Source organism: Stegastes partitus, unplaced genomic scaffold (assembly GCF_000690725.1).
Source record: "Stegastes partitus isolate 25-593 unplaced genomic scaffold, Stegastes_partitus-1.0.2 Scaffold26, whole genome shotgun sequence".
Taxonomy (NCBI): Eukaryota; Metazoa; Chordata; class Actinopteri; family Pomacentridae; genus Stegastes; species Stegastes partitus.
In genome coordinates, this window is record NW_007577757.1 from 167,063 (window position 1) to 192,015 (window position 24,953).

The 24,953-nt window shown below is 40.2% G+C and overlaps 4 protein-coding genes and 1 long non-coding RNA gene across 5 annotated transcripts in view; 2 read left to right on the plus strand and 3 right to left on the minus strand.

Moving 5' to 3' along the window:
- The window catches only part of zdhhc8b (zDHHC palmitoyltransferase 8b), a 76,585-nt gene extending 72,208 nt beyond the window's left edge, over window positions 1–4,377 (plus strand). Inside the window, exons 8-11 of the mRNA XM_008297550.1 lie at window positions 639–744; window positions 1,851–1,957; window positions 2,145–3,211; window positions 3,791–4,377. Of these exons, the coding sequence (XP_008295772.1) occupies window positions 639–744; window positions 1,851–1,957; window positions 2,145–3,211; window positions 3,791–3,923 (1,413 nt within the window). The 3' untranslated portion in view covers window positions 3,924–4,377. The remainder of the gene's footprint in view (window positions 1–638; window positions 745–1,850; window positions 1,958–2,144; window positions 3,212–3,790) is intronic.
- LOC103369019 (uncharacterized) overlaps window positions 1–24,953 on the minus strand; it is a 703,792-nt gene that overhangs the window by 92,268 nt on the left and 586,571 nt on the right. The window lies entirely within an intron of this gene.
- Window positions 8,140–13,917, minus strand: ranbp1 (RAN binding protein 1). Its single transcript, XM_008297538.1, has 6 exons — window positions 13,794–13,917; window positions 11,554–11,687; window positions 11,267–11,424; window positions 10,385–10,513; window positions 10,244–10,300; window positions 8,140–9,405 (listed from the first exon to the last, which is right to left on the minus strand). Exons 1-6 carry the CDS (start codon window positions 13,806–13,808, stop codon window positions 9,254–9,256), a joined length of 645 nt encoding a protein of 214 aa, XP_008295760.1. The 5' UTR covers window positions 13,809–13,917; the 3' UTR covers window positions 8,140–9,253.
- On the plus strand, window positions 15,139–21,772 carry trmt2a (tRNA methyltransferase 2 homolog A). The gene is made up of 12 exons (XM_008297528.1): window positions 15,139–15,223; window positions 16,309–16,942; window positions 17,132–17,240; window positions 17,454–17,635; window positions 18,285–18,399; window positions 18,492–18,607; window positions 18,717–18,828; window positions 19,182–19,304; window positions 20,091–20,166; window positions 20,728–20,844; window positions 20,919–21,015; window positions 21,139–21,772. The coding sequence occupies exons 1-12, from the start codon at window positions 15,214–15,216 to the stop codon at window positions 21,293–21,295; spliced, it is 1,848 nt and encodes a 615-aa protein (XP_008295750.1). The 5' UTR covers window positions 15,139–15,213; the 3' UTR covers window positions 21,296–21,772.
- The window catches only part of dgcr8 (DGCR8 microprocessor complex subunit), a 17,147-nt gene continuing 13,964 nt past the window's right edge, over window positions 21,771–24,953 (minus strand). Inside the window, exons 12-13 of the mRNA XM_008297517.1 lie at window positions 24,539–24,652; window positions 21,771–23,754 (exon numbers count right to left, since the gene is read on the minus strand). Of these exons, the coding sequence (XP_008295739.1) occupies window positions 23,671–23,754; window positions 24,539–24,652 (198 nt within the window). The 3' untranslated portion in view covers window positions 21,771–23,670. The remainder of the gene's footprint in view (window positions 23,755–24,538; window positions 24,653–24,953) is intronic.

Consider the following 24,953-nt stretch of genomic DNA (forward strand, 5'->3'; position numbering starts at 1 on the left):
GCCAGTCTTGATCTACTTGCTCTTGTTGCTTAAAAACCAACGCTAATCCATTCTAAAGCTATACTGTGCTTTTTCCCACACTCACACCATGTCCTGATCATGCTCTGACTGCCACATGACACACTACATGAGTCTTAGCTTGTATAATAGAATGAAAACATTTAATTTGATTGTCTTAAAACCTTTTGTCTAAAAATTAATGTTTGGGAGGACTGTTAAAATTGGTTCTGCACAAAATTTCAATAAATTACGAAGTAACTAAATGATGCCACCAGACCTTAAGAGTCATTTGTTAAAAAGACAGTTTTACCAGACCTCTGTGACCTGCTTCTCACTTGCATAACATGCCTGAATCTCAGACTAAACCAACAGTTCTACAGACATACACAGGTGAATTGGTGGAATGCTCCTTTCAAATAAAATGAATGCTCTATTATATATAATCTGCTAACATCACATCATTTTTTCCCACTCCATTAGCCACTAAAAAGAATACATATAAGCTTATATATCAGCTTCCAAGTGCAGCTTTGCCACCCTACAGCACCCTGTGACAGTTGTATTTGTGCATCTTTAACACCAACAAATATTATTCTCTGTTTCCTCGACCTGCTGTGGACCCGCTTTCCTCCCTCTAGTCCAAGAGCAGCCTCGACGGTCTGGATGACAAAGAAACCCAGCCGCCGCTGCCGCCTAAAGCTGACAGGTACAACCAGCTGAAAAGCCAGATGACCTCCAGCGAAGGTAAGAAACCACAGAAACACAGAGACTCCCTCCTTCCTTCTCTCTCCTGTCAGTCATCATCAATCCCATTTCTCTTTCCTGTCAGGGTTGCACCAAACGACAATTCCCTCTGTAGATCACTAGTGTCCCAGTTTGAGAGTTGCCGCTAGTTTAGCCTGATAAATGTGCATCCTGATGGCAGGTCGATGGCCTTTTTTATGCCTGGCCAGAGAATAGGCGTGATTTGTGGTGAGGAGGCAAACCCTGTTCAGTGAATCAGCACCAGATTTGTGGTACAATTGTAGAGTGAATCATTACAACATGAATCACCACCTTTTTTTTCTGAGGGCATGTAGCAATGGAGCTCTGTCAAATGGAGAGATGGAAGAAAATATGGTCCATTATCAAAAGTCTGATAAAAATATGAGTCTTTGAAAATAATCTGCGTAAATTAAGAATCTACTGTGAGCTGGTTTTACAGTTTTACACCTAAGAGTGTTAGTTAATGCTAATGTGTTCTTAACTCTGCTGTCGTCAATTGGATGAAGTGTCAATAATATATAGTGTGAACAGCAGGTTCCCTCATGAGGATCTCCAGTGTCATGGTGCATTATGTCAGGGAGTGAACGCTCTCTGCTCTTCAGTGGAGCATTACTGCTTTCTGGTGGTGCTTCACAGTACTGCAGATGGTCTAAATGGATTAACTCCCCTTTAAAACTCCTCTGATTTGTGGAAATCAGATTTCTTTGCATATCTCTCACATTCGGGCATTTGTGCACTGGAGCAACTGTTTGCTAAAAAGCCCCTTTCATGCTTTTGTGTTTTTGTTTTGCTCAAGAAAAAAAAAGATTGGCTGTTGTAAGATACATGTGTGTTGCATATCAATTACTAAATTGACTCTTACCATCTGGCTTCCCTGCCTCTCCAAGTCATTTCATTCTGTAGAAATCGTGATTGTGTGGGTTCTCAGGACTTAGTCTCTACAGTCATTTAGCTGTGATAATAGAATCCAGCTCTGATATGTTTATTTCCAGAAAGGACTTGCTATCTGATCTCCTATAATTGTGTCATTTCTTTTATGTCTGCAGTGTTAACTCTGTTTTTTTTCTTCAATGTGTGTGTTGTAGAGAGTTCTCTCTCTGGTAAGACCCATCCATCCACTCCAGCCATGTATAAATACAGACCGTCCTTTGGCACCATGCCGAAAGTCCATTACCACACTGCTGGAGAAAAGGTAAGACATGTTTTTTTTCTGCATTTAGGTACAAGTCATTTTCTTTAAGTAGTATAAGTATTGTGATACTGTGAATAGTAGACCCATTCTACGTGCTGGGGTTCATAGTTTGGTGCAAAAGCATTGCAGGTGTAGTTGTCTATGACGAGGACTCAGTCCTGATGTCATTCTGCTGTTTCCCTATCAGATTGTCATGCCAGATGACCGCAAGACTTCGGCCATCTTGGAAGAAGGTGTACGTGGTCATGACTACCGATCCGAGCCAAACTTGGACCTGCCTGAATATGCCAATGCTCCCCTCCACCGCACTTTTCAGTCCTCTCCTCTCCAGCTTGACTCCGACCCCATCAACTCCCGCTCTCTCAGCCTGAAGCAGGGTCACCGCCGGCCGGAGAAGGGTCAGCTCCCAGCCCTGCAACCCCAGACAGTCACTTCCACCCCCTACAAGAGTGTCTTCTCTCCAAACACTCTCTCCAACCGTAATGGTAGTCTGTCCTACGACAGCCTGCTTAACCCTAGCATCTCCCCAGCCACTGCCAATGAGTGCATGGCCCACCGTGGTATGCCCTCCATGGGGTTCCACTCGCCCTACCTGCCCACCAAAATGTGCCACATCCGGGAACCTGAAATACAGAGACAACAGGTCGCCCCCACCTACAGTCCAGTGATGCCCCCCAGGGGGGTGGGCAGGCAATCCCCTCACCCTAGGGACAGGGATCCATCGCCGGTGCGCTATGACAACCTCTCCCAGACCATCATGGCCTCCATCCAGGAGCGAAAGGAGATGGAAGAGAGGGAAAAGCGGCAGATGCTGCATGGGCGCTCCCAGACCCAAATCTATGCCCAGGACTCTGGCGTTTTTGATGGGGGCTATGGTTTACCCCACAATGTTTGCTACCCAGATGGGCCTCGCGGCCCCGGCTCCAGAGGCCCAACACCCCCAGCCTATGGAGGATCCAGGGACAACCTGATGGGGGTCGGGCTGGTGAGCTATGGTCAAAGAACCCCTGTGTTGCGCCATGCTGGCACCACACTGGGCCGTGCCCCAAGGACTTCATCCACCTCCTTGCACACAGATCACAGTAGCAGCAACAGCAGCCAGAGCAGGGCCACAGGTCCTGAGGGCCCCTATCGCTCCCCAGCTCACCAGCCCCACTCCCCTGCTATGCCCCGATCCCCATCCTACTCCCACCAGAAACTCTCCTACATCAATGCTCATGAGAGGACAGACTCACCTCGTCTGGGGGGCCCAAGGTATGAATCCTAACATTACCCCTGGGGGACTGCATGCATTGTACTGAACCAGTGAGGATTGTTGTGCACTGTTTGCATTCAACTGGAAACTCTACTCCTTTTTCTGGACACAGCCAGCAATTCATGAGCTCTAGTATACTACTGCTAACTAAGACAAAATATAGCATTTGTATATGATGTATGGTACTTGTCCAACTGTTCTGATCTATCCGTTTATTCATAATTTCTGTTTTGTCTGAATTCTAATATGTCCTGTTATGATTTGTATGTTTGCTTTTCTAGGAAAATATCATTTTTGTATCGTTTCACAAATGTCAGATGAATAAAATTGTGTAACTCCTCATTCCTTTTTCTTTTGCATGCTTTTCACTTCCTCAACGAACATTTCTAAACCTTTTGCTTCATTAACAAGTACACACTCTTGTAATCACTGGCATTGCGGTTACATTTCTGTAATTTAAAACTGTGGTGTTTAAAGCAACTAATCTGCATGTTTTTACAACCCTCATTGTTTGGTTTGTGTTGGATCTCTGGCTATTTGTGTTGAGTCATTTTCTCTGTTCTTCTCTTTCCACTCAGAGAGGCCATGAAAGTTAATGGGCAGATGGACTGCCACCCGAGTGCCCAGGGTGCCACCCTCAGCCCCAGTCGCCACAGTAACGTCAAAAAGGTGACGGGCGTAGGAGGCACCACATATGAGATATCAGTGTGAGCAGGGACACCACATCCACCTCCAACAACAACGGCCAGCCCTGCTTCAAAGAGATTCTCTACTCTCTGTTATTTTTAATAAGATAATGGCCAGTCAGGGGCACATAGTACTCCCTGATTTGGACTTACTGTCCAATCAGAGGATCTGTCTGCTCTTGTGTGGGCCTGTCTAGCCAAATGCCCGTGTGTGTTTGTACCGGAGGGGTAGGTTGTCAGTTGATGCCGCTGCAGGCTGTACTGTATGTGTGTTTTGTCGTTAACATTTTTCGTGGCTCATCATCTTGGTCGTAAGAGTGGACCGTCAAACAGGATCGTCAATGTTATTAGTGTTGTCTCAGCTGTGGTCATGAAGCGTTTGTGGTTCCAATTGTCAAACACAAACTTCGCTCCAGCAAAAGCTGAGAGCTGAACAAAAACACTTCAGATGGATTAAACACTGATGTCCTCACTATGGATTTCTGCGAGAAGAGTCAGTTGACCTCAAGAAGTCAAGGTGCTTCACATTAACTTGTACTGTTCATGCCATCTCTGGCATGTGTGGTGGAGGTTTACAGCTCTGAGATGTGATGTGCAGGTGCAGAACACAACACAACACAACACAACACACAAATGAGAAACTGGGGATATCAGAAGGAAAGTCATGTTATCGTGTCTGGTGGTTGCATTCATTATTCACTGAGGAAGATTTGCTTTTAAAGGTCCCATATTGTGTCCTTTTTTCTTCTTCTTCTTCTTTTTATAGCAAATTAATGAAAGTCTCACATAAGTCCAAAATGTGTCTTTTAATTTTCAGTTGAATTCCAAAAAATGTTCATTTCACCCTTATTTTAGCACTGATCTAAATAGGCTGTTTCAGTGTTTGTACCCTTAAATACACTTAAGCTGCTGCTGACCACAACCCGTTCAGGAAGAAGACTCACTCTGCATCTGCTTTGTTGTTTGTGTTTGACAGAGCTGCAGAGTTGATGCACGGCGGCTGACATAGAGGTGATCATTTTACAAGCAAATATAGACAAATTGTTAGCACGGCTGTTGTTTTTAACTTGTGCAGGGTAAGTTTGTCAGACAATGTTGAAGTTATAGAATTGTATAGTATTTTAGTGGTGCAAAGCAGCAGCTTGAAAGTTCTTGTGTAGTCTTAATGGGCTGCGTTTCAGTCATTATTTCATCTTCATTCCATGGTCTGACAACAGAAAAATACGTAAGTGAGAACGACTTTATTGGAAATTTGGTTGCATTAAAATACAGTATATGTAGACACAGGACGTTGGAGAGAAACGGATGTAAACACGGCTGAGTTTAGGTTGCACTGAAGCACAAAAGGCGACATAAAAACACAGTAACCCACCCAGTCCTTGTTTATTGGTTTCTAATTGGTGTTAAAGTTTTCACCGCTACCTCTGAATGTCCCTCGTGCTTTCCACAGAGCTATCTTGGAGATGAATAAAGTATCTATCTATCTATCTATCTATCTAATCTGTGGGCGTATCATCAAAGCTAAAGGTAACATTACCCACATTAGCTGCACAACATGCCAACACTAAGGATTTTCCTGTTGTCAAAAGTAAGAGTAACCTTTCAGTTCCTCAGATGCTGGGAGTGCATGAAGACTGTTGTTCACTTTTGCAGCCGACAGAAAAACAGTTGATGCGTTTTGCTTGTTTCTGAGATATTTTGAGTGAGCAGAAGTGAGCCATATAAAGTAAATAAACCTGGTGGACTGAGATGTAGCTGCTCATTCTGAATGGCTCACCTGGAAGCAGCCAGCAGTGATGGAAGAAGGATTATGCAAGCTTTTAGTTACAAGACTATTGGTTACCCAGTTTCTGCCATCTAGTTGAGCTGAGGCTTGAGGAATGACGACGGTAAGCATCTTTATATTGTCACAGCTTTAGTTTTACACCTCCAAGTTTATAAACTGTGCAAAACAGAATTTAAAAATAAAAATAAAAAAAATTCACAATATGGGACCTTTAATGACAAGAAAAACAAGTTAACTTAATTTTTTTCAATTCCCAGGAAACAATGCAACCAGCAGAGATGCTAGCTGATGTGAATTCATACAATATGAATGTCTCCTTTTTTGTGTCAGTCAAGTGCAGATTTTTAGGACTTGAAAATAGCTTACCCCCTTTACTCCTATCACGAAAGTGCAGTACGTTGACATAGGCTTTAGTTTCTTTTCTGACTTGGGCGATTTCAACATGACACAAGCGCTGGGCTGATATATTTGCATTCTGAAAGACCAGAATACCTCATCCCAACGTTAGACCGTCAGAACAAGCCTGGCCCTGCACAACCAAAACAACTTTTCTGTTCAAGTGTTGTCTAACAAAAAAAAAAAAGAAGAAAAATGTTTAGTATATAAGTTTGTGCTATAATCACATGAATGGAAGGGTGTAAAGAAACAAGTCATTATCTCATGTAGTTTAAAAAAAAATAGACAAATGGTCAGCCATTTCATTTTGTAGTTTTTTTTTTAAACAGTTTGTTTTGTTTTTATATACCCAACCTTTCAAAAGCTATGTTTGATACATCTTTTTTATACAGATACTTAAGCCTGGAATGGATGTTTTATTTTGAGTGGATTTTTTGTTGTTGTTGTTTTTGTTCATAAATTATAAATTGAGTAAATAAAATGAGATAATGACTAATGGGTAAATCCATAAGTAAATATAGCTTCTTCTACCTTGCAGTGTAAAAAGAAAAAAAAAAAAGATATGGTGAATAGTAATTATAGATATGTGATGCTGAGGTAAGGAAATATTGAAGTCACAATCCTTGACGAGTGAGCAGTCCACGTTGAACCGCCAACATGTGCTGAACACGATTCAAAGATTGGACTTTGCATTGAAGACACCTGGAGATTTCAGAAGCGGCCACACACCCTCTTAGACTCTCAAAGACATGGAGAGTGAAAATGCCAAATCAGTTTGCAGCAGCTGTCTGGTACAGCTCTGGCATTAGCCGCCACTCAAGAGAGTTAAATGGAACTTTTTTTTTTTCTTTCTTTTATCATTTATTACATTTAACCATAAAAATAACTGATAATGTTCAAATGGACAATGACAACATGCCAGAAATTAAATGGATGTAAAATGTTACATTGGGTTGCATTAAGTCAAGCTACATCTGCATTAAGAATAAACCATTGTTGCCTTTCGGGGGGGAAAAAAAAGAAGCTGTTTCAAACACAGTGAACTATGGGTGAAACACTATTGTACACTACGGGACAATTAAAAATGGTGTTTTGTGTTGAGCAGCAAGTCACACTTCTCAGACTGAGTAAACTTAAAAAGTAGCGACAGAAAAGGCAAGATGTACAAAGTGATATGTGGTCTTGGTTGATATAAATTAACATTACTTTTTACTTTTAATTTTGTTTTTTCTTCCCATTTCTGATACATTTGTAGGTCATTTTCTCCAAAGGTCCTAGCATAAAGGCCAGTAGCTGTGGTAGAGTTGCTTTCTGCCAAAATGGGATATTACTGAGACTCGCTGTAGTTACTACCTTCAAGCGAGCAGGTCTCCCTTCTAAGGTCTCACCCAGCTGCCTTACCATGAAGACAGTACAGCAAAGTAACACAAGACAGTCTGTTGAAGTCATGTATTTCGGATATGTTAAAAAAAATAGTTGTACAGCTGCGGTATACAGGGCTAGTTTTTTAGTCAAACCTGATGAGTAGGAATGTCAACGGAATAGCAAACTGGAACATCTTGAAATACCAGAACAGACCGTTAGCTGCTGAGTTTCCTAAAAATCCCCGTCTGTCATGACTCTCAGACCAGTTTGACCACATATCAGAATGCTATCGATGTCATTCCTCTTTAAGACGACTGCCATTAGTCTAATGTTCTTTTTCTGGGATGGACATCACTGCAGGTCAGGGGCCATTCCTGACAGTCAGTAATGACTCTGTTCTTTCAGCCACGAGCTGATGTTTTCTGAAACTCGTATAGAAAGTTCAATATGTATTAAAATATAGAATATACTATAACTGTACATGCGTTCCTATTTTTGTGAAGAGGAAATATTTCCCAATGACCTGAGCAGAGTAAATAAAGTTTCCAACTCTTTGAGTGAATCAGATTCATTCTTGGTAATCAGAACATTGCTATCTTCATTGCTTTCGGCTGACAGCTATGTTTTAACAGTGAAAATATGTAGTTTTGAAGTGCTTTTCTAGGAACCAAGGGATTTTATATGAATGCAAACGTGGTCTTTAACAGCTTTTATTCGAAGTTGGAGGAAACATTTCGAATCATTTGAGTGCAAATGAGAAGCAACATTTCATCCATATACATGTATTTACAGATGCACTGGCACTTAGATGCACTTAAGAGGCAAGGTTAAGAACTCAATTAGTGGAAAGAAAAGGAGAGGGTGGTGAGCACACAGATCAGATAGGGCACACTCTGTTACATATACTCTACATGCTTTAAAGTCTGGGAATGTTATAATCTAAAGAATACAAACTCGATTTCCTGTTGTGGAACTTAAGTCAGAGCATAGCTGCACCAAACTGATGAACCGTTCACTTTGGACTTGATGGTTTTCGGATATTCAATAAACGGAAAGAAAAAAAAACAAAAAAACAACTTAAATTCTTAGCTAAGTGCATCTGATCTCCTATCAGTCAGCTATCAGTGGACACTGCGATCTGCAGCCCTCATCTGATGCCCCTGCAGTGGATTCCTCTTCTAGCCAGTTCCCGACAGAACTGGTCAAAGAAGGAACCAAGAAAGTACTATTTCTACAAGGCATCCACTGAGAAGTCTTCACCTTACTTGTTGTCTGTAACAGTGGAAGCATTGACAGTGGACAGGGTAAGACGGCCCACTGAGATGCATCATGGGGTTTTAGACCTATAATGCACCTCCATAATGCCTGGTCACCGACCCTGTGCTGCTAACAAGCAGGCTACATTATCCTCTCTCCCGACAAACAAACTCTGCTTCAGAATAACAAAACAAAACAAAATACCCCAATGTGGGAATTATCACTATCACAAGCCTCTTTTCACAGTTTGTCAGAAGTAACATTGAACTGTAGATGACAAGGATGGAAGGCGTGGCATTCCATGGTGCAAAGAGGGAAAGGGGTGGGAGGGCGAGGACTTCTTTTTTTTTTTTTTTCATGAATTCACTATCTTGTATTTTTTTCCCCCAGTGGCATCAAGGACTTGTGATCTTGAGGCAAAACAGATTTTTAAAAAAACAAAACAAAAAACTAATAATATGCAAGTGTCCAAATTCAGTTCATTTAGAGTCTATTGTAGAAAAAGAGGAATAACTGATAAATTGAAGATCAGCAAAGCAAGTTCTTGGTTCTCAATTCTTCTCCTCAGCTTTCACCTCCTTTTTCTCATTTTCGTTCTTCTCAGTCTTCTTTTTGTCCTCTTCCTTCTTTTCCTCAGATGCCTTGTCTTTTACGGAGAGCACCTCCAGCTTCTCTGCGACCTTGTTTGCACTATCAGCGTCGCCTGTGGCAAAACAGTGAAATGTGCCGTCAACGAAAAAGCTATACAAGTTTGAACTCAGCTGCAAATCCCCATCTCACCTTTAGAGAAAACATGCCTACTTTTTTCACTGAGTATCTCAGTGGCCTTTCTGATGGATATTCCACCTCTTCAATTATGTGGTTACATTAGAAGACAGTATGTAGCAGATCATACCGACACCAGCCTTTTAGAAGGCCAGTAAAGTGGTACATCCTGCATGTTCATGTAGCAGACAGAAAAAGTTCAATGCTGGAGTGCACAGCAAAGAACAGAGTGAGTCTGCATATGTGGGCTGCACAATTAATAGAATATAATAACAACTGCTATTTTGGCAAACCACAATTATTTATTAATGGACATGATTGATTGTGACACTGACATTTAAAATGCATTGTTCATAGGAAAACTCCTCCTAAACCAATGTTATTGTATTTTTTGACGGAAAGATAATATATAAGTAATCATGATTTCAATATTGATCAAAATAATTGTGGACATCAATTTGCCCATTCATGCAACCCTTCTATACAATTGTACTTACACGTATCTATAGTTTGAATTTAATTTATAACACATCAATATAAATCACTTCAACCTGAGTAGAACAGTGTATTAAGGGCTCTGAAAACAATGAATAATGGGACATTACTATGTAACATGAATTACAAGTCTTTTAAACACACTCTGATGCAGCGCACATTTTTAACAACTGATTATTCAACACACATACTTGTTAAGAAACACTTTAAGTCTCACCTGGATCTCATCAAACATTACATATTTTAGAAAGAAAATGCCTAAAAGTTTTGACGTCATGTACCTGTTTTTCTGACCGTCTCCTTGCACTCATCAAACTTCACCTTGAACTTCTGAGCGTCTGTGAACAGAAAATATATCGTCAAATTTAAACCGGTTTGCACATCTTTAAGTGCAGTACTGGATCAGATCAATAAATACTTACTTTCTGCATTTAAAAAGCGTATTGCCAGGAGTTCAGGCTTGGGGCATTCGTCGGCATAATCTGCTAGTGTGTTCCACACCCACGCTCTGTCACTGCCAGAGTTGGGCTTCAGTTCCATTGTAGGTACAACTGTAATTCACAAGAGGGGGAACAAGGTCAGCACATCAATCATGACCACTGAAGGATGTTATTATATATATTATATATATCTAGGGGCTGTAGCTGGACTGTTTTCTGAAATGACATTTTGTATAATCTAAACCAAAAACAAAGCCTAATGGTAGCATTCCTGAGCTTACCAGAACCAGGATTCCATCCATATTTACTACACAAGGGAAAAATATTGATCCAGATACCTTTCATGTTGCTTTACCTCCACTGACTGTATTTGGATGTGCTTGGAAGAGTGAAAACATTGAGTATAAAGCACGTAACTAAGAAAATCTGCTTCGGAAACTGTCAAACAATTAACTTAAGTTTGGTATGTTTGAGATGAGACTGGTAAGAACAAAGAAGAACAAAGAGCTCATGAGAAGCTGCAACTCCCCTCACCTACAGTTCAGTACTCACCAACAAATACCACCGATTTGAGGTTTTTGCAGAGACACTAAAACATGAAAACATTTTGGAGGGGAAAAAGGTTGACTCAGAGTCTGTAGTGCAAGTATGCAAGTGCACATGCAAAAACATACACTAGTTTGTAATAAAGAGAAGCCAAATGAAGATATGATCACTACAGATATACTCTAAATACATTTGTTTTCTCACCCCATTTTACACATTCAAGTTGAGGAATTTTATTTGGTTCTTAAAAGCATTTTCTTTTGCAACGTTATTTTGTGTCGTGGCAGCATTAAAATCATCTTTGCCAACTTGACTTACTGTGATGATTGGCACAAATCTTCAAGGTTCGGTCTCTCCTCATCAGGAGACGGATTGTGCCCTTCTCTTTGTGTTTCAGCAGCTTCACGTCACCAGTTCCCCTCTCCTTCCACTCTGGTGGATCGTTCTCAGAGGCAAAACGATATAATTTAGCCCGCCTAGGGAAAAGGGCAGCATGTTTCATTAATGGGATATCACAGGCCACAAATATACATGCTCACCTGCAAAATGGTAAGTGACACATAAAACAAGAAACGTAAACATGAAAGACCACTAAAGCAACTTACATTTTAAAGAGCTCCTCCTCATCCTCCTCTAATGTTTTCACATCCTGCTCAGGAAGAGACACGATGGGCTCAAAGTGGGGATCATGATTAGAGTCCTCTGCACAGTCTGCAGTGGTGTCATGGTCTTCCTGGTCCTAAAAGGAGAAGTTGTGAATTAATTAATTGCAAGAATAAACATTGGTTCCATTCATGTGACAGACACAAGACAGTAAGTTAAAGTCATTATATGGGCTGCAACTCATTATTATGTTCATTCTGGATTAATCTGTTATTTTTTTCCCCCCCTCTCATTAATCAATTCGATGTTTGATCCACGAAACGTCAAAAAAATAAATAAAAAAAAATGGTGGAAACTTTCTACTAGTGTTTTCCAAATCCCAAAATGAAGTCCTCAAATATCTTGTTTTGTCCACAATCCAAAGACATTAGTTTACTGCCATAAGAGAAAACAAACCAGAACATGTAAGAATTTAAGGAAGCATCATTTAGACTTTTTTTTCTAGAAAATTACAAAAAATCAATCATCAAAATAGTTTGACTTGGACTTTAACAGTCGACAACTAATTGTTGTAGCTCTAGTAAGTATCTACATGGCACAGGTCAGTGTGATTCTTTAAATTCACTGGAACAAAGTGGCTTCTGACAACTGACCCAACAGGCCATGAATGCTTCACTACAGGGATTTAAGAGCTCACTGGTTTAGTATAGCTATTGTAGAGAGAACTGGCAAAGCCTTTTGTAAGTCATTGTTGCTGAGCCAAGCATCTTTAATGCCATTTGACTTTACATGTCCTCACACTGATATGTTGAACTCAACGTCCATCCCTAATATGGCAAGAATACACATATTCATAGTAAAATTACCAAGGACAAAGACAGCTACCCATTAGGTGCTGTTCCTAAGCCACGACAGATCAATTTTAGTATTTACACGATCTGAAGTTTAGTTTATTGCTTATTGAGTCTTTTCTTTGAATTTAATGAACACCTACATCACCAGGATCCATATGAGTTTGATTAAAAGTGAGAGAATAGTGTGCACGTGGAACAGCACTAACTTCATCACGACTTATAAATGATCCCAGACAATGAGACAAGATTGGACTACAAATAAATAGTTTGTACTTTCCTTCATTTCAGACGGAGTGTAGCATCACTTAACGGATGCGAAGGTATGCAAACGCGGGAGACTTTTTCTTCGGAGCAGCAGACCTGCTTTTAGCGTTATACGAGGTTTGCTAGTTAGCGGCATAGCAGGTTAGCTGTGTCTCAATGTAAGGCTCAAGTCTCAGCTAAGAGATGTATTACTGCAACTGACATTAACTGTGACATAGTAAAGGTATAATTAATGCAATGTGGGCATTAGCCTGAAGTATTACATGGGTATATTAAAGGTTTACGACTGTCGCATTTACATTTTGCTTCAGCGCGGGTAGCAAGCACTTGCTCAACTTTATTTTTCTAAGACAACTCATTGTGAAGTTGCCTAGCTAGTTAAAGAGGCCTCTCACTATCAGGTTAGCCGGGAGCTAATCGTTGAGCCAGCACCACCACGGTTCGTGTCGCAGCCTGGAACCGCAGTAAATTATCAAAAACTTTGGAGACGTGATATTTGGCCAAACTGCCACCCTGTTCTATAATACACTGTTACCACCAAGTTCCAGATAATACGGAGTCACTGTCTCCAGCGCCCTGCTAACACAGCTAACATTAGCCAACTAATGTTAGCAACTGTTGTGCTTGGAAGACAAAGGCAGGGATCCGAGCTGACCTCGCCGTCTTCAGCCAGCCGGTTATATGTAAACTGTGAAACGATCCTTTGACGTGACTGGCGGCTACGATAGCTCAGTTAAACCGCGGACAGTCTATCACCCACCGCCTTGCTGTGCTAATGATCAGAGTACGAGGCTAACGTTAACATGCTTGCTGGCTGCACACTTCAGAGTACTTCTGAGCTCTTCCACTCTGAGGTAAAGAGTGTGAAACCTCGCAGAGGACACGCTGCACATTTGTAGTTGTCGCACAGAAAGTTATTCAGTTTTCGTTACATTTTTATATCTATGCAACACCAAATAGCTGCTGTAGCATCACGAAAGGCAAGATCATTGTCGGCATTTGTGGCTCGCAGTTTCCTTTTCAAACTTTGACGAATTATGACACATAAGATACAACGTTTTTCACAAAATTCCGATTTCATAGTATACATAACGAGTTAGATGACCGGGAATGTGCGGGCTCACCTTCGGGTCTGCCATATTAATATAGATGTTTGAAGATTATGGAAGTAGTTTGATAGATTCAAATCCCAAACTGGCCGCCGTTTCCCTTCAGCTGCACTCACTTCCTGCTACAGCTTTCGCGCGCCGAATTCTCTACGTAAGCCCGCGCGCACATTGTGACGGCGCGCGCAATCCCGCGCGACCGCCTCCCTCTGCAGCGCACTGCACACATGCTGATATTTAGTTTACATGAAATGATTACTAAGGATTAAAAGGTGTGATGTGCTAACTGCAAAAATAAAATAAGTAGATGAAAAATATTTTAACTGTTTTTTTCTTTCTTATTCTTCTTTTTCTTCCTAATAATAATAACAGTAATACTAATATTAATAATAATAATAATAATAATAATACAAATCACGGTCAAGTTTCCGATATTTTTATATTTATTTATATCATTCAAAACAACAGCCGTTGAGCCAAAGTACTTCCTCATAAAAAAAACAAACTAACAACAAACAAACAAGGTGGGTATTTTGAATTACGACGTTAAGACCCTTCGCTCTTCTCTATTATGTGCATTTACCTAAATAATATAAATATTAAGGAATTATGCCTAAAAAAAACCTATAGACCTGTAATATTAAGGTTCAGATTTTGCAGTTATTAATCAGAGAGGATAACCTTAATAATGTATAGTATTAGTGATTTTTTAAAATAATTACAATAATAAACCTGAGTTATAAATTCTTTTACAACAGAAACACAACTTAAGATTTAACAAGACAAAAGTAATTACAATAAATACAACAATTACCATTCGTTGTGTGAGTTTTAAGAAGAGATTAAAAATATGGTACAGTGTTTGTCTGATACAGAAATTCTAAATCTTGAAACGAAATTGTATGAATCCATAACAAACGAGGTCAAGGCAATCAGGAAACACAGCTAGGATGTGAACCATTATACTGTCATGCAACAAAAGAAAAGTGTTTTTTATTTCTTTTCTTTTTTTAACGAAGTGATGGTAATTAATGAATTCTATATATCATGCGGGGCGTATATTATGCGTCCTTCCAAAAAAAATAGAAACAAATAAAATCTAAGCCCATGATTGTATATAATTAGGGTCCGAGGACCCTTACTTGTTACTGTTTTGTCTTCTGCTTAGATTTGTCTTGTTTTTTTCTCCAGCCTATATATATAAGACACATTTCCTCATATGCACAATTAAGAAAGTTAATATTAACGTTGTTTTTTCAAAAATCAGCTTTGCATATAAGTACTTTAAAATACAGAGCAACCAGCGCGACATGAGAAAATACTGCGGAACCCAAAACGACGACTGTCGCTTTAACAGAGTTCAGGGTTCAGGCTGCACGTGGTTCAGTCAACATGGCGGCGCGCTGTGCGCTGTAGTGAGAAGTGGACGTGAAAGTAGATGTATGAAGGTAAGAAACAAGAAAAAACATTATGTGGACTTACGTGAAATATTGGCTTTGCTGATATATATACTACAATATGGAACTACAAAATGTCAGGTAATAAAATACTGACGTGTCGTTTCCTCCAAACAACAGAAACTTGAGGGAATGTTTTGCCACCGCAGCCTTAAGCTAACACAACATACTTTTATCTAGTGCAAGTGACCGAACTGTGTGCTAGCGAGTCATACAACCAACATTTAAAAGCAATTCATGCATTTGTATGTAGTTGTTTTAAAATCTAAACGTGCTAGCTGCTGTTAGTTAATCACTGAATCAGGTAAAAACTGATTGTCTTTAGTAAAAAAGTTTAAAAGTTTACAGCCAATTAGTGATTGCAGAAGTGATCTTTTTTTTTATTATTTCGTAGGTAAAATCTGTAAATTATGTCTAGACAAGGATATTACACTCACCAAACAATACTGTATTGCCTAAAATCACCCTAAATGTGATGCCTGATAACGGTATAAACTAAAAACATTTTTTGGTCACAATTATTTACTTACAAGAAATGTCAAAGTTTCAAAAATCCATACTTGTGTTGTCACCACAGACATTAAGGTCTGTGTATTTGCACATTGTAATTGTTTGATCCAGATAAAAGCATGAAAACACATTATTGTAGCCGACCATGAGTCGCTGTAGTTTGATCATTTATCATTAGGCTGAGGTGTGTTTTGAAAACTATCATTAAAATGTTCAGTGTCAATAATTCCATTAAGTCAAAATTAAAATCCCAGTTATAATCTCAAGAGTAAGGCCACATGGCTTTGTGAGTTGGTTGGTGGTTGGTGTTCCAATCTCTCCCTTTAGAAAATATATCAACCTCTATTGACTTTTATTAAGAAGTTGCATTGTTTCATTAGCCAAACTTGGATATCTGAAAACAATCTGTACAACTTATGTATCATGAAACATTGTTAAAAAGTCAAACAGCAGCAAATTCTGGTGTCTGGTTATGTCTACAAGACGTCTTATCACATGTTTGATCTCTCTAAATACAAAATAAATATCAGTCTTCAAATTAAGCGGTTTGATTGGTGTTTTACCAGCTGGCAGAGTGATGGCAGACATTAGTAGCAGCCCAGCTGCTGTTGATCCACCTTCAAAGGAGGAGAAGCCTGAAGATCTCACCCAAGACTCCAAAAATGATGCTGTCAACTCTGATGTTCAAACTGAAGGGGAAAGCGAGGCAGCCTCTGACCCCAGCATGTACCGCTACATCAAAGAGGACCTCTTCACATCCGAGATCTACAAAGTAGAGATCAGGAATCTGCCCAAGTTCGTTGGCTTCAACGACCTGAAGAAATTCTTGGCCAAACACAACCTGAATCCGCACAAAATCAAGCTGTTTGGAAAGCAGACGTTTGCATTCGTCACCTTTAAGAATGAGGAGGAACGTGACAAGGCCATGAAGATGGTGCACGGCATGCAGTGGAAGGGTCAGGTGCTGAGCGTCAGGCTGGCCAAACCCAAAGCCGACCCCATTCTGAGGAAGAGGAGGCAGGAAGAGGGAGAGAGCGCGGCAGGGCAGCCCCCAGCCAAGAGAACAGAGGGGGACGAGGAGGAGGAGCCCCTCAGTGTCCAGATAGCCAATGTGGTGACTCCTCTGTGGAATGTACCTTACGAGGAGCAGCTGAGGAGGAAGGAGCTGGAGGTGGTGGGAGTCCTGCAGCGGTTGGCCAAGTAGGTGGTGACATGTACATGGAGGCATGCCAGATGTGATGTAGACATGGTACAGCAGCAACACTAGACTTTCAACAGTGTGTTACTGAAGGTTGATATTGTGCTTTTTAATGGAAGCTTCTGACAGCTGTTATTTAGGTTTGTCATTCAACAACATTCAGCAAGTTTGACCATCCTGTTTCCTTTCAGAGAGATTGGCAGCACCAACAAAGCCATGCTGCCGTGGCTGTTCGCACAGAAAGGGAAATACAACAAAATGTGTTGTCCTCTGGAACCTATTCGACCGTCTCCTACACAGGTACATTTGCATCAATCATTGCCTTTATTGTCCTCAAAGGGCAACTGGTTGTGCAGCAGTAAAAAGAAAAAATACTACATCATAAAACCAGTAAAACACAAAAGAAGCAAAAGAAAACACAGTACACAAGTTTAAACAATTTCATGATGTAGTTTCACACCTTTATATGCTTCAACATCTAACTGGCCTGATCTTGTTTCTGCATCATGGTAGACAGAGTACAGAAACAAGTGTGAGTTCCTCATCTCGGTGGGTGCAGATGGCGAGGATAAGACCATCGGTTTCCGTCTGGGGAAATATAAAGGAGGTTCCTGTGCTGTGGTGGGGCCGGCGGAGACGTGCCACGTCTCAGCTGAGGCCAAGAGGGTGGTCGCTGAGTTTCAGAAGTTCATCAGGTATCATGATAAGTTCCAACAAACTGTAGTCATTGAGACCAGCTACTGTCCAACATAGTATTTCTTTCTTTTTCTTTTCTTATTTCATAGACATGAGACTACCTACAGAGGCAGCCTTAGCCTAGCTTTGCATATGATGTTGTGTTTGATAGTGTTTTTTTATGTATTTATTTATTTTTTTATTAATTTGATGAAATCGTTTTTGTACAATTGGAAGATGTAGAGGTCAACAGTCATACAAGAGGTATGAATAGTAAAATATAACAGGAATAGGTGTGAAGATAAACAATAACAAAGAGAGAGCAAAAATAAAATTAAGAAAGAAATAAGAGTTCTGTCCTTGGATGAATGTCCAAGGAGCTACGGGTTGTCCATGAGTTTTACATCTTCTACCATGTTGAGTTTCACAGCAGTCCGTTTCTTCATGTGTTTCAGTGATGAATAGAATAAACACAGTTCTTTATGAAGCACATAAATATTTGGCTTACATTGTTGTGTTTGATAGTGCTGGGCTTTACTTTTCCTACCCTTTTTGGCCAACGCATAGGAATAAATTGTTCCAGGTGGATTTATTCTAACAACCCCAAAAGTCTGACCTGAAAAACAGTAGTTTTTCCTGTATTTTATTTAATCTTCTTGTTGCAAACAGGACAACCCCATACCCTGTGTACAGCCCTGAGACATATGATGGACACTGGAAGCAGCTGACTGTACGTACTACAAGGACCAAACAAGCCATGGCAGTGGCGTTCTTCAACCCACAGGTGGTTAAAAATGTGTTCTATCTGACATAGTAGTTTCCCATATTGCTGCATTTCTCTATTTTGATGTTCTTTATTTGTTCATTGACTCGTAGAAACTTGAAGAAGAGGAACTGGATGCTCTAAAGAGCTCCATGAGGAAGTACTTCACAGAAGGAGAGGGGAAAGACAGCTGTGTGACCTCTCTGTACTTTGTCAGAGAGGGTCAAAGGTGAAACAACATAATGCTCTGTTAGTCACAATCCGTCTGCATTCAATGACTTGACGGTCAGAATAATCCAGACCATTCTGCTATACTTCCTCTGTTTTTGGCTGTGAAGGACTTCTCCTAACCCAGAGGACTTGCCCTGTGAGCTGGTTGCTGGAGAGAGCTGCATTCATGAAGAGCTGCTCGGTCTGAAGTTCAGAATCTCTCCTCATTCCTTCTTCCAGGTAAGGAACAGCCGCGTTTACCTCACAGGTTCTCTAGTACCACCTGCTCCGTCTGCAGCCAAGTTGATTCAGCTGCTGTCAACAATGGTACACTGGAACTGCCACGTAGAATCAGCATCGTCCAGTGAACATCTCTGCTTGATGTGGATTTTCTGAATGATTCTTTTTGTGAATGATTTTATGTGATTATTGATGACTTTTTTTTCTTAAATGTTGAGTTGTATATTGTGTTAGCTACTGAATACAATAGTTCCAGTTGTGTTGTTTTCTTTGATTTGTAATGCCTGCATACACTTACCTCCACGCCTCACCAGGTGGTAAACCTGTGAATGGTAATGTCTGTTACCTGTTAGGTGAACACAGGAGCTGCAGAAGTGCTGTACTCTGCTGTGGCGGAATGGGCTCAGTTGGATCAGGACAGCACGGTGCTGGATGTGTGCTGCGGGACGGGAACCATCGGCATCTCTCTGGCTAAGGTAGTGTTTGTTGTTTGTCTCGGCCGTGATAATCAAACCAGACGTGTAGGTATTATGTGGATTTTGTCTTTCTTTACACAATTTTTGAGTAAATGGGTTGTTGCTGATGATCCGATGAGTTACTAATTGATAATTAGTCTGCACATATGTAGTGCTTTTTTTAGAAAAAAAAAAAAAAGGTTTTGTGCAATACTGATGACTTAATTTGACTGTGACATGTATTTTGCACATTTTCACTCTGGCTTGTTTCTTTTGACCACTTGGGGGCAGAAGAACTCTGGCATACACCCCTGACTGTCAGCCAACAGATTAGCAAAGCTTCTGTTGTAAAATCCAATTAAATTCAGTTTTATTTATATAAGAAAAATCATGTAGTAAAGTCAAGGACTTACAGTGTTATATTAAAGAAAGAAACGTAACAAATCCAAACAATTCCCTTTGACCAACTCTTTGGCAACAGCAGAAAGAAAAAAAACTCCCTTTGAACAGGAAGAACCAGGCTCAGGGAGGGCAGTCATCTGCCTCACCTGGTTGGGTTGAGGGTAGAGAGGAGAGAGAAAAGGATAGAAGACAGACAACAAACAAGAGACCAGTAAACACTGGACAGGTTGGTGAGTCAACTGGAGATCAGAAACCTGCAGCTATTAACTGTTTGTAGGTGAAGAAAGTTGAGTGTGTAACATTAATGACGATAATAAAACATGCTGAAGGAGAGATTCTGCAAACTGAGTATGAGCATCCACCCAGGTTTTCACTGTGGCTTTCTTTTTTGATTTTTGTCTCCAGAGGGTAAAAAAGGTGATTGGAATCGAGCTGTGCCAGGAAGCAGTGGAGGACGCCAAAGTTAACGCAAAGCTCAACGGTAGAACACCGACAACATCACTGCTGCCAGCAGTTTGCAGAATGTACAATGTCATTATTTTATGCAATGGTGGAAAGTAACTACATATATTTAATCAAGTATTGTAATTATGGTCAGCTTAGAGGTACTTGCTCTTGAGTAGTTTCATTTTACTATATCTCCACTCCACTACATTTCAGAGGGAGAGAGAATATTTTCAACTCCAGTACATGTATTTGACAGCTTTTTGAGTTGAAGACTTTAATATCACAATCTTTTTAAATACAACACATTATTAAATATTAAACCACTGACTTCTGTGTATGGTCTCTTACATATCAGATGTCTATTAGTTGTTAACAGCGTCACCAAATAGTGATTTTTCCCTCTAAACTTCTCACATGGGTCCATTTTAATAAATGTTTAAACGATCCAATACCTTACAAAAATCAAAGACTATAGAAAAAGCCCTAGCCAGGCAACAGATCAGTGGGTCAGGACTTATCCCCAATGATTATATGTAGGTGCTGCATATTTTTCCCCTCCTTTTTGTTGACTTCTTTCTTTGTATGTATTCGTTAGGTCTAAGTAACATTGAGTTTCACTGTGGAAAAGCAGAGGATGTGTTCCCCAACATCCTCAACGCTCTTGTGTCACCCAACGTCACCGCCATCGTGGATCCACCGAGGGCAGGCCTACGTGAGTTCACACAACATATATCCCCACTCATTTTCAGAACGCTCACATTAAGAAATGTTTTCCTCATTAAACAGACTCCAAGGTGATTCTTGCCATCCGAAGAGCAGAGCATCTGAAGAGGCTGGTTTACGTGGCGTGTAATGCTAAGGCAGCCATGACCAACTTTATCGAGTGAGTCATGATGTGTTTTTAGTACAAGAAAACAAAAGAAATACAGAAGCAGACGTTTGAAAATAATGGAATACTTTTTCTTCTGTAACGCTGTGAAATTTTAAATTTTTCTTTTGTCTTCAGTCTGTGCAGAGCTCCATCCAACAGAGTTCACGGAGCCCCGTTCCGTCCAGTGCGAGCCATGGCTGTGGATCTGTTCCCTCAGACCATGCACGTCGAGATGCTTCTGCTGCTAGAGAGAGTGGACTACAACTCCCAGCAGCAGCAAACCCAGCTGTAATCAGGAAGAGATGGGTTCTTAGCCTTAGACAGAGACCTTGTACAGTTTGATAGGTGACACGGGCTTCCTATAGTATAAATGTATGCATACAGGGCTCCAAGGAGCTTTGAACTATTGTTTTCTCTGTCATTTAAGTATTTGGGAATGAGCTAGTAAAAAAAAAAGAAAAACAAAAACACAATTGATCTCAAGTGTTTGATCCAGTTAAGAACCCTTATTTTATACAGTCATCTTAGCATCACTGTAGTATGCACAGGACAATATTTGCTAAAGTGAGTTGTAAGGAATGGGTCCATTTGTATGAATTCTGCAGTACTTTTTTTTTTTTAGCCATATTCTGTATGAGCTGTGGATTAAAACAGTAAGTCAAATCTTGGTAGCTTTAATTCTCTATTACTAAAGTGCCACTTTCTCTGTTACCGTCTCCTTCTTTCTGCATTTGATCTTTCTCTGACTGAATAAAACAAAGCCCTTCTAGTCATTAGTCAAGACATTTTATTTTGCATAACAAATATCACTGTAGTCATGGAGCTCAGGTTGCAATACGTACTTCATTTTCTAGGCAGCAACATTTCAAACGATTCATTGGTACAACTCAACGGCAACACATAAAAGCAGTATTTTTTTTTCCCCTCTTCTCACACTGACACACACTTGGCAAGACAACACACGCACAGAAGGGTAAGCACATTCTTAAAGCGATCTACACTATCACAAGAGCCTTGTTGAAACCGATGTGTCCTTGTATGTTTTTTTTTTTGTAGAAAAAGCACAGGCCAAATACTCGATAGAGAATGCACAGCAGTTTCTATTTTGTTCCAGCAAGTGATAAGCATTTTCCTGTTATACATCTATTACTGTCTCTACTGTACAGTTTGCAGCAACATTAAGTATTCTATAAAATGCATAAGACTGTATGTAAGCTTTGGTATACACAGTTTCGTCAGCTTGTGTCGGACTAAATGACTTGATCGCATTTTGTTCACGTCAGTACCAACTAATTTTTTTTACAAGGCTGCCTTTGGAAAAATGTATTCTACTTGTGGTCAGACAGTACGATCAACTGTCACAATGATGGCAAACGTACACAAAATACACAATCCATAAAGACGAGTCTTAAAAATCTGCACATGCTGTAGGCATATTTCCCTAAGTGTCATGTTTTATAGGCTGTCTTCATTAAAAATACTAATTGCCTAAACATTAAATGCTTTATCAAGTAAATGGGGCTTGGTCTTTCCACTTCTTGCTGAAGGGTGTTTTAGGTCCAATGTACTGTATATACTCTGAGCCCTTCATGAAATGGATTAACTAAGGCAACATGTAACCAACGTGATTTTCTTAAGGGCACCAAAACTTAAGAAGTAACTAAAATGTGTTAAGCGGTTAGTTGTTTGCATGGTGTTAGTACATTATTAATATAAAGCGAGTGAGAACTAAAGAGGATAAATGAAATGATCCTCAACATTATTACAGTACTCTGTGGCCCTGTGCTTAGATTTACTGCAGTGTCAGCACATCAGTTTCTTGTACTGCCAAAGCAAATGAAAAAAAAAAAGGCAACGAGACCCTCCAAATACAAAAGTCAACCCAAATATCCCAAAAGCAGTTATTTCTGTACCAACAGCATGATCACTCAACGAAAATATCTGACAGGACACGAGTGCATAACAATGGTTCCGAATAGTGATCACCTCACAACGCATGTTCTTATCGTGCAAACCAAGACAGCGACTGTCCATTCTGAGGATAAACAAAAACGGCATATATTTGTATTTATCACCCAAAATATCCAAAACACCTACCATTAAAATACCCAATAAACAAGGAACTTTATTTCCCCAATTAGAAATGAATGGTATAAATACAAGTAAGTATTAGTAGTCCCTTTCAAATACTTGAAGCACAAACAAAACTTAACAGGTGCTGGTACTATAAGACTGCCACTGTTGAAAACAACACTTCAAAACAAAACCAATGTGTGCAGTGGTTTTCGCAGTTAAAGAAGCATGCATTTTTACTGTGATGTGGTTCATGTGTTATCAAGTCATGTAACTTCTCTGCACCCTGTAGGGAGGGGGGGGGGGATTTTTCTTTCTTTCTTTCTTTTTTTTCCTAGTGCCATAGCGAGGACGCATCTAGAGAGGTAGACGATATTTGCTCTACGGTCCGTTAGTGCATTTAGTCCTACCCTTACATCTACCAGCTGAACCAATAAAATGCAGGTAAAGGAAGCAAGCATTTCGATTGGCCCGGTCAATGTGGTACTATATTGCCATTAGATCTCAGTGATGCATAATTAAGTGATAAATGGTGGTGTGATGTCTGACAGTGACTGGGTTTCAGTGCCGTGGTTCGTCAGTGATTCAGAGACTTTAAACGTCGACAGTGCAGAGGGGTTCGCTCCCTGGCTGGGCAGACTCCATTATGGTCATCTTGGGTTTCTTCCTTGTTTCCTCCTGTTACAAAAACATGAGCAGTTTATTTAGAAGGATAGCCCAATTATACAGAAGTATACACACCCTGGTAGTAGTGATGAAAGTTTGTCAACCAGAGATCGACAGCTACACTGATCAAAGTCTTGAAGCATCAAATGTAGCTGCGATAAAGAAGAGAATCCCACTAATTGGGACTCTGCAGATTTACTGTCTGCCTAAATGAAAGCTACACTTTAATTTGGATTAAAACTACTCCCTCCTATTTCCTTCAATGAGCTCTCAGGTGGCAAAATACCTTTATATACAGCAAATAAATCCTTTTGGCTCTTGGAAATGGAACGAAGGATGAACACATTCCAAAAACAAACAGCCTCCAGCTTTAGATGAGAAGTTCCTCACTTAGAAACAAAAGAGCTTATACAGCAGACATTTTCACAGAAGACATTTGACACACTTCTGTCAAGGTTTATTGAGCACAAACAGAGCAGAGTCAATATTATTACTAACACCTGTACTTTTCCTACCATGGCAAGTCAAAAGGTCTTCTGTAAAAAGTTTTACACTTCTATACATGTTTGAATCCAAATACAAATGACAGCCAAACTACAGAGTTACACTTTGGCCGTTTTCTTAAACATTTCGTCTCTTCAGAACCAGGCAACCGCTGAGTACTGCATTGTTATAGACAAAAAACTAGAGCAGGGTTGTGAAAGGCAGGGGAGAGGTTTAGCTCTGGTTAAAAGTAAAGAGACATTCAACATCTAAATATTTTCTGCACTCTGTATAGTAGATGTGTAATTCTTACCCTCTGTGTGGCCAGTTTCCTCATTTCTTCTTGTAGTTTGTTCAAGATATGAAGGTTTGGCTTGTTCTTTTTGGCATACTGCTGGAGCTCGATCACACTCTTGTCGGAGCTCTCCTAAAAACAAACAAAAACATCATATTGTTTATCTTATGCATGAAGACGTGGCACAGGCCGTGGTACACACCTAGCAACAGTGTCACACGAATAAACTGAGCAACAGATGGTGGGTAACACCCTAAGATATGTCAGTGTGCCAGCAAAGGCAGGGAATAAAACTACAAGTTGACGAACAAAACTGCCTTCAAAAAACAAATAAATGCAAACGTTTTGTCAACAAGGAAATGGACAGTTCGTACACGTGTCACGGACAAGGACACACGGAGCATTTTGGTGAGTGACAACGATTTAAACGTTG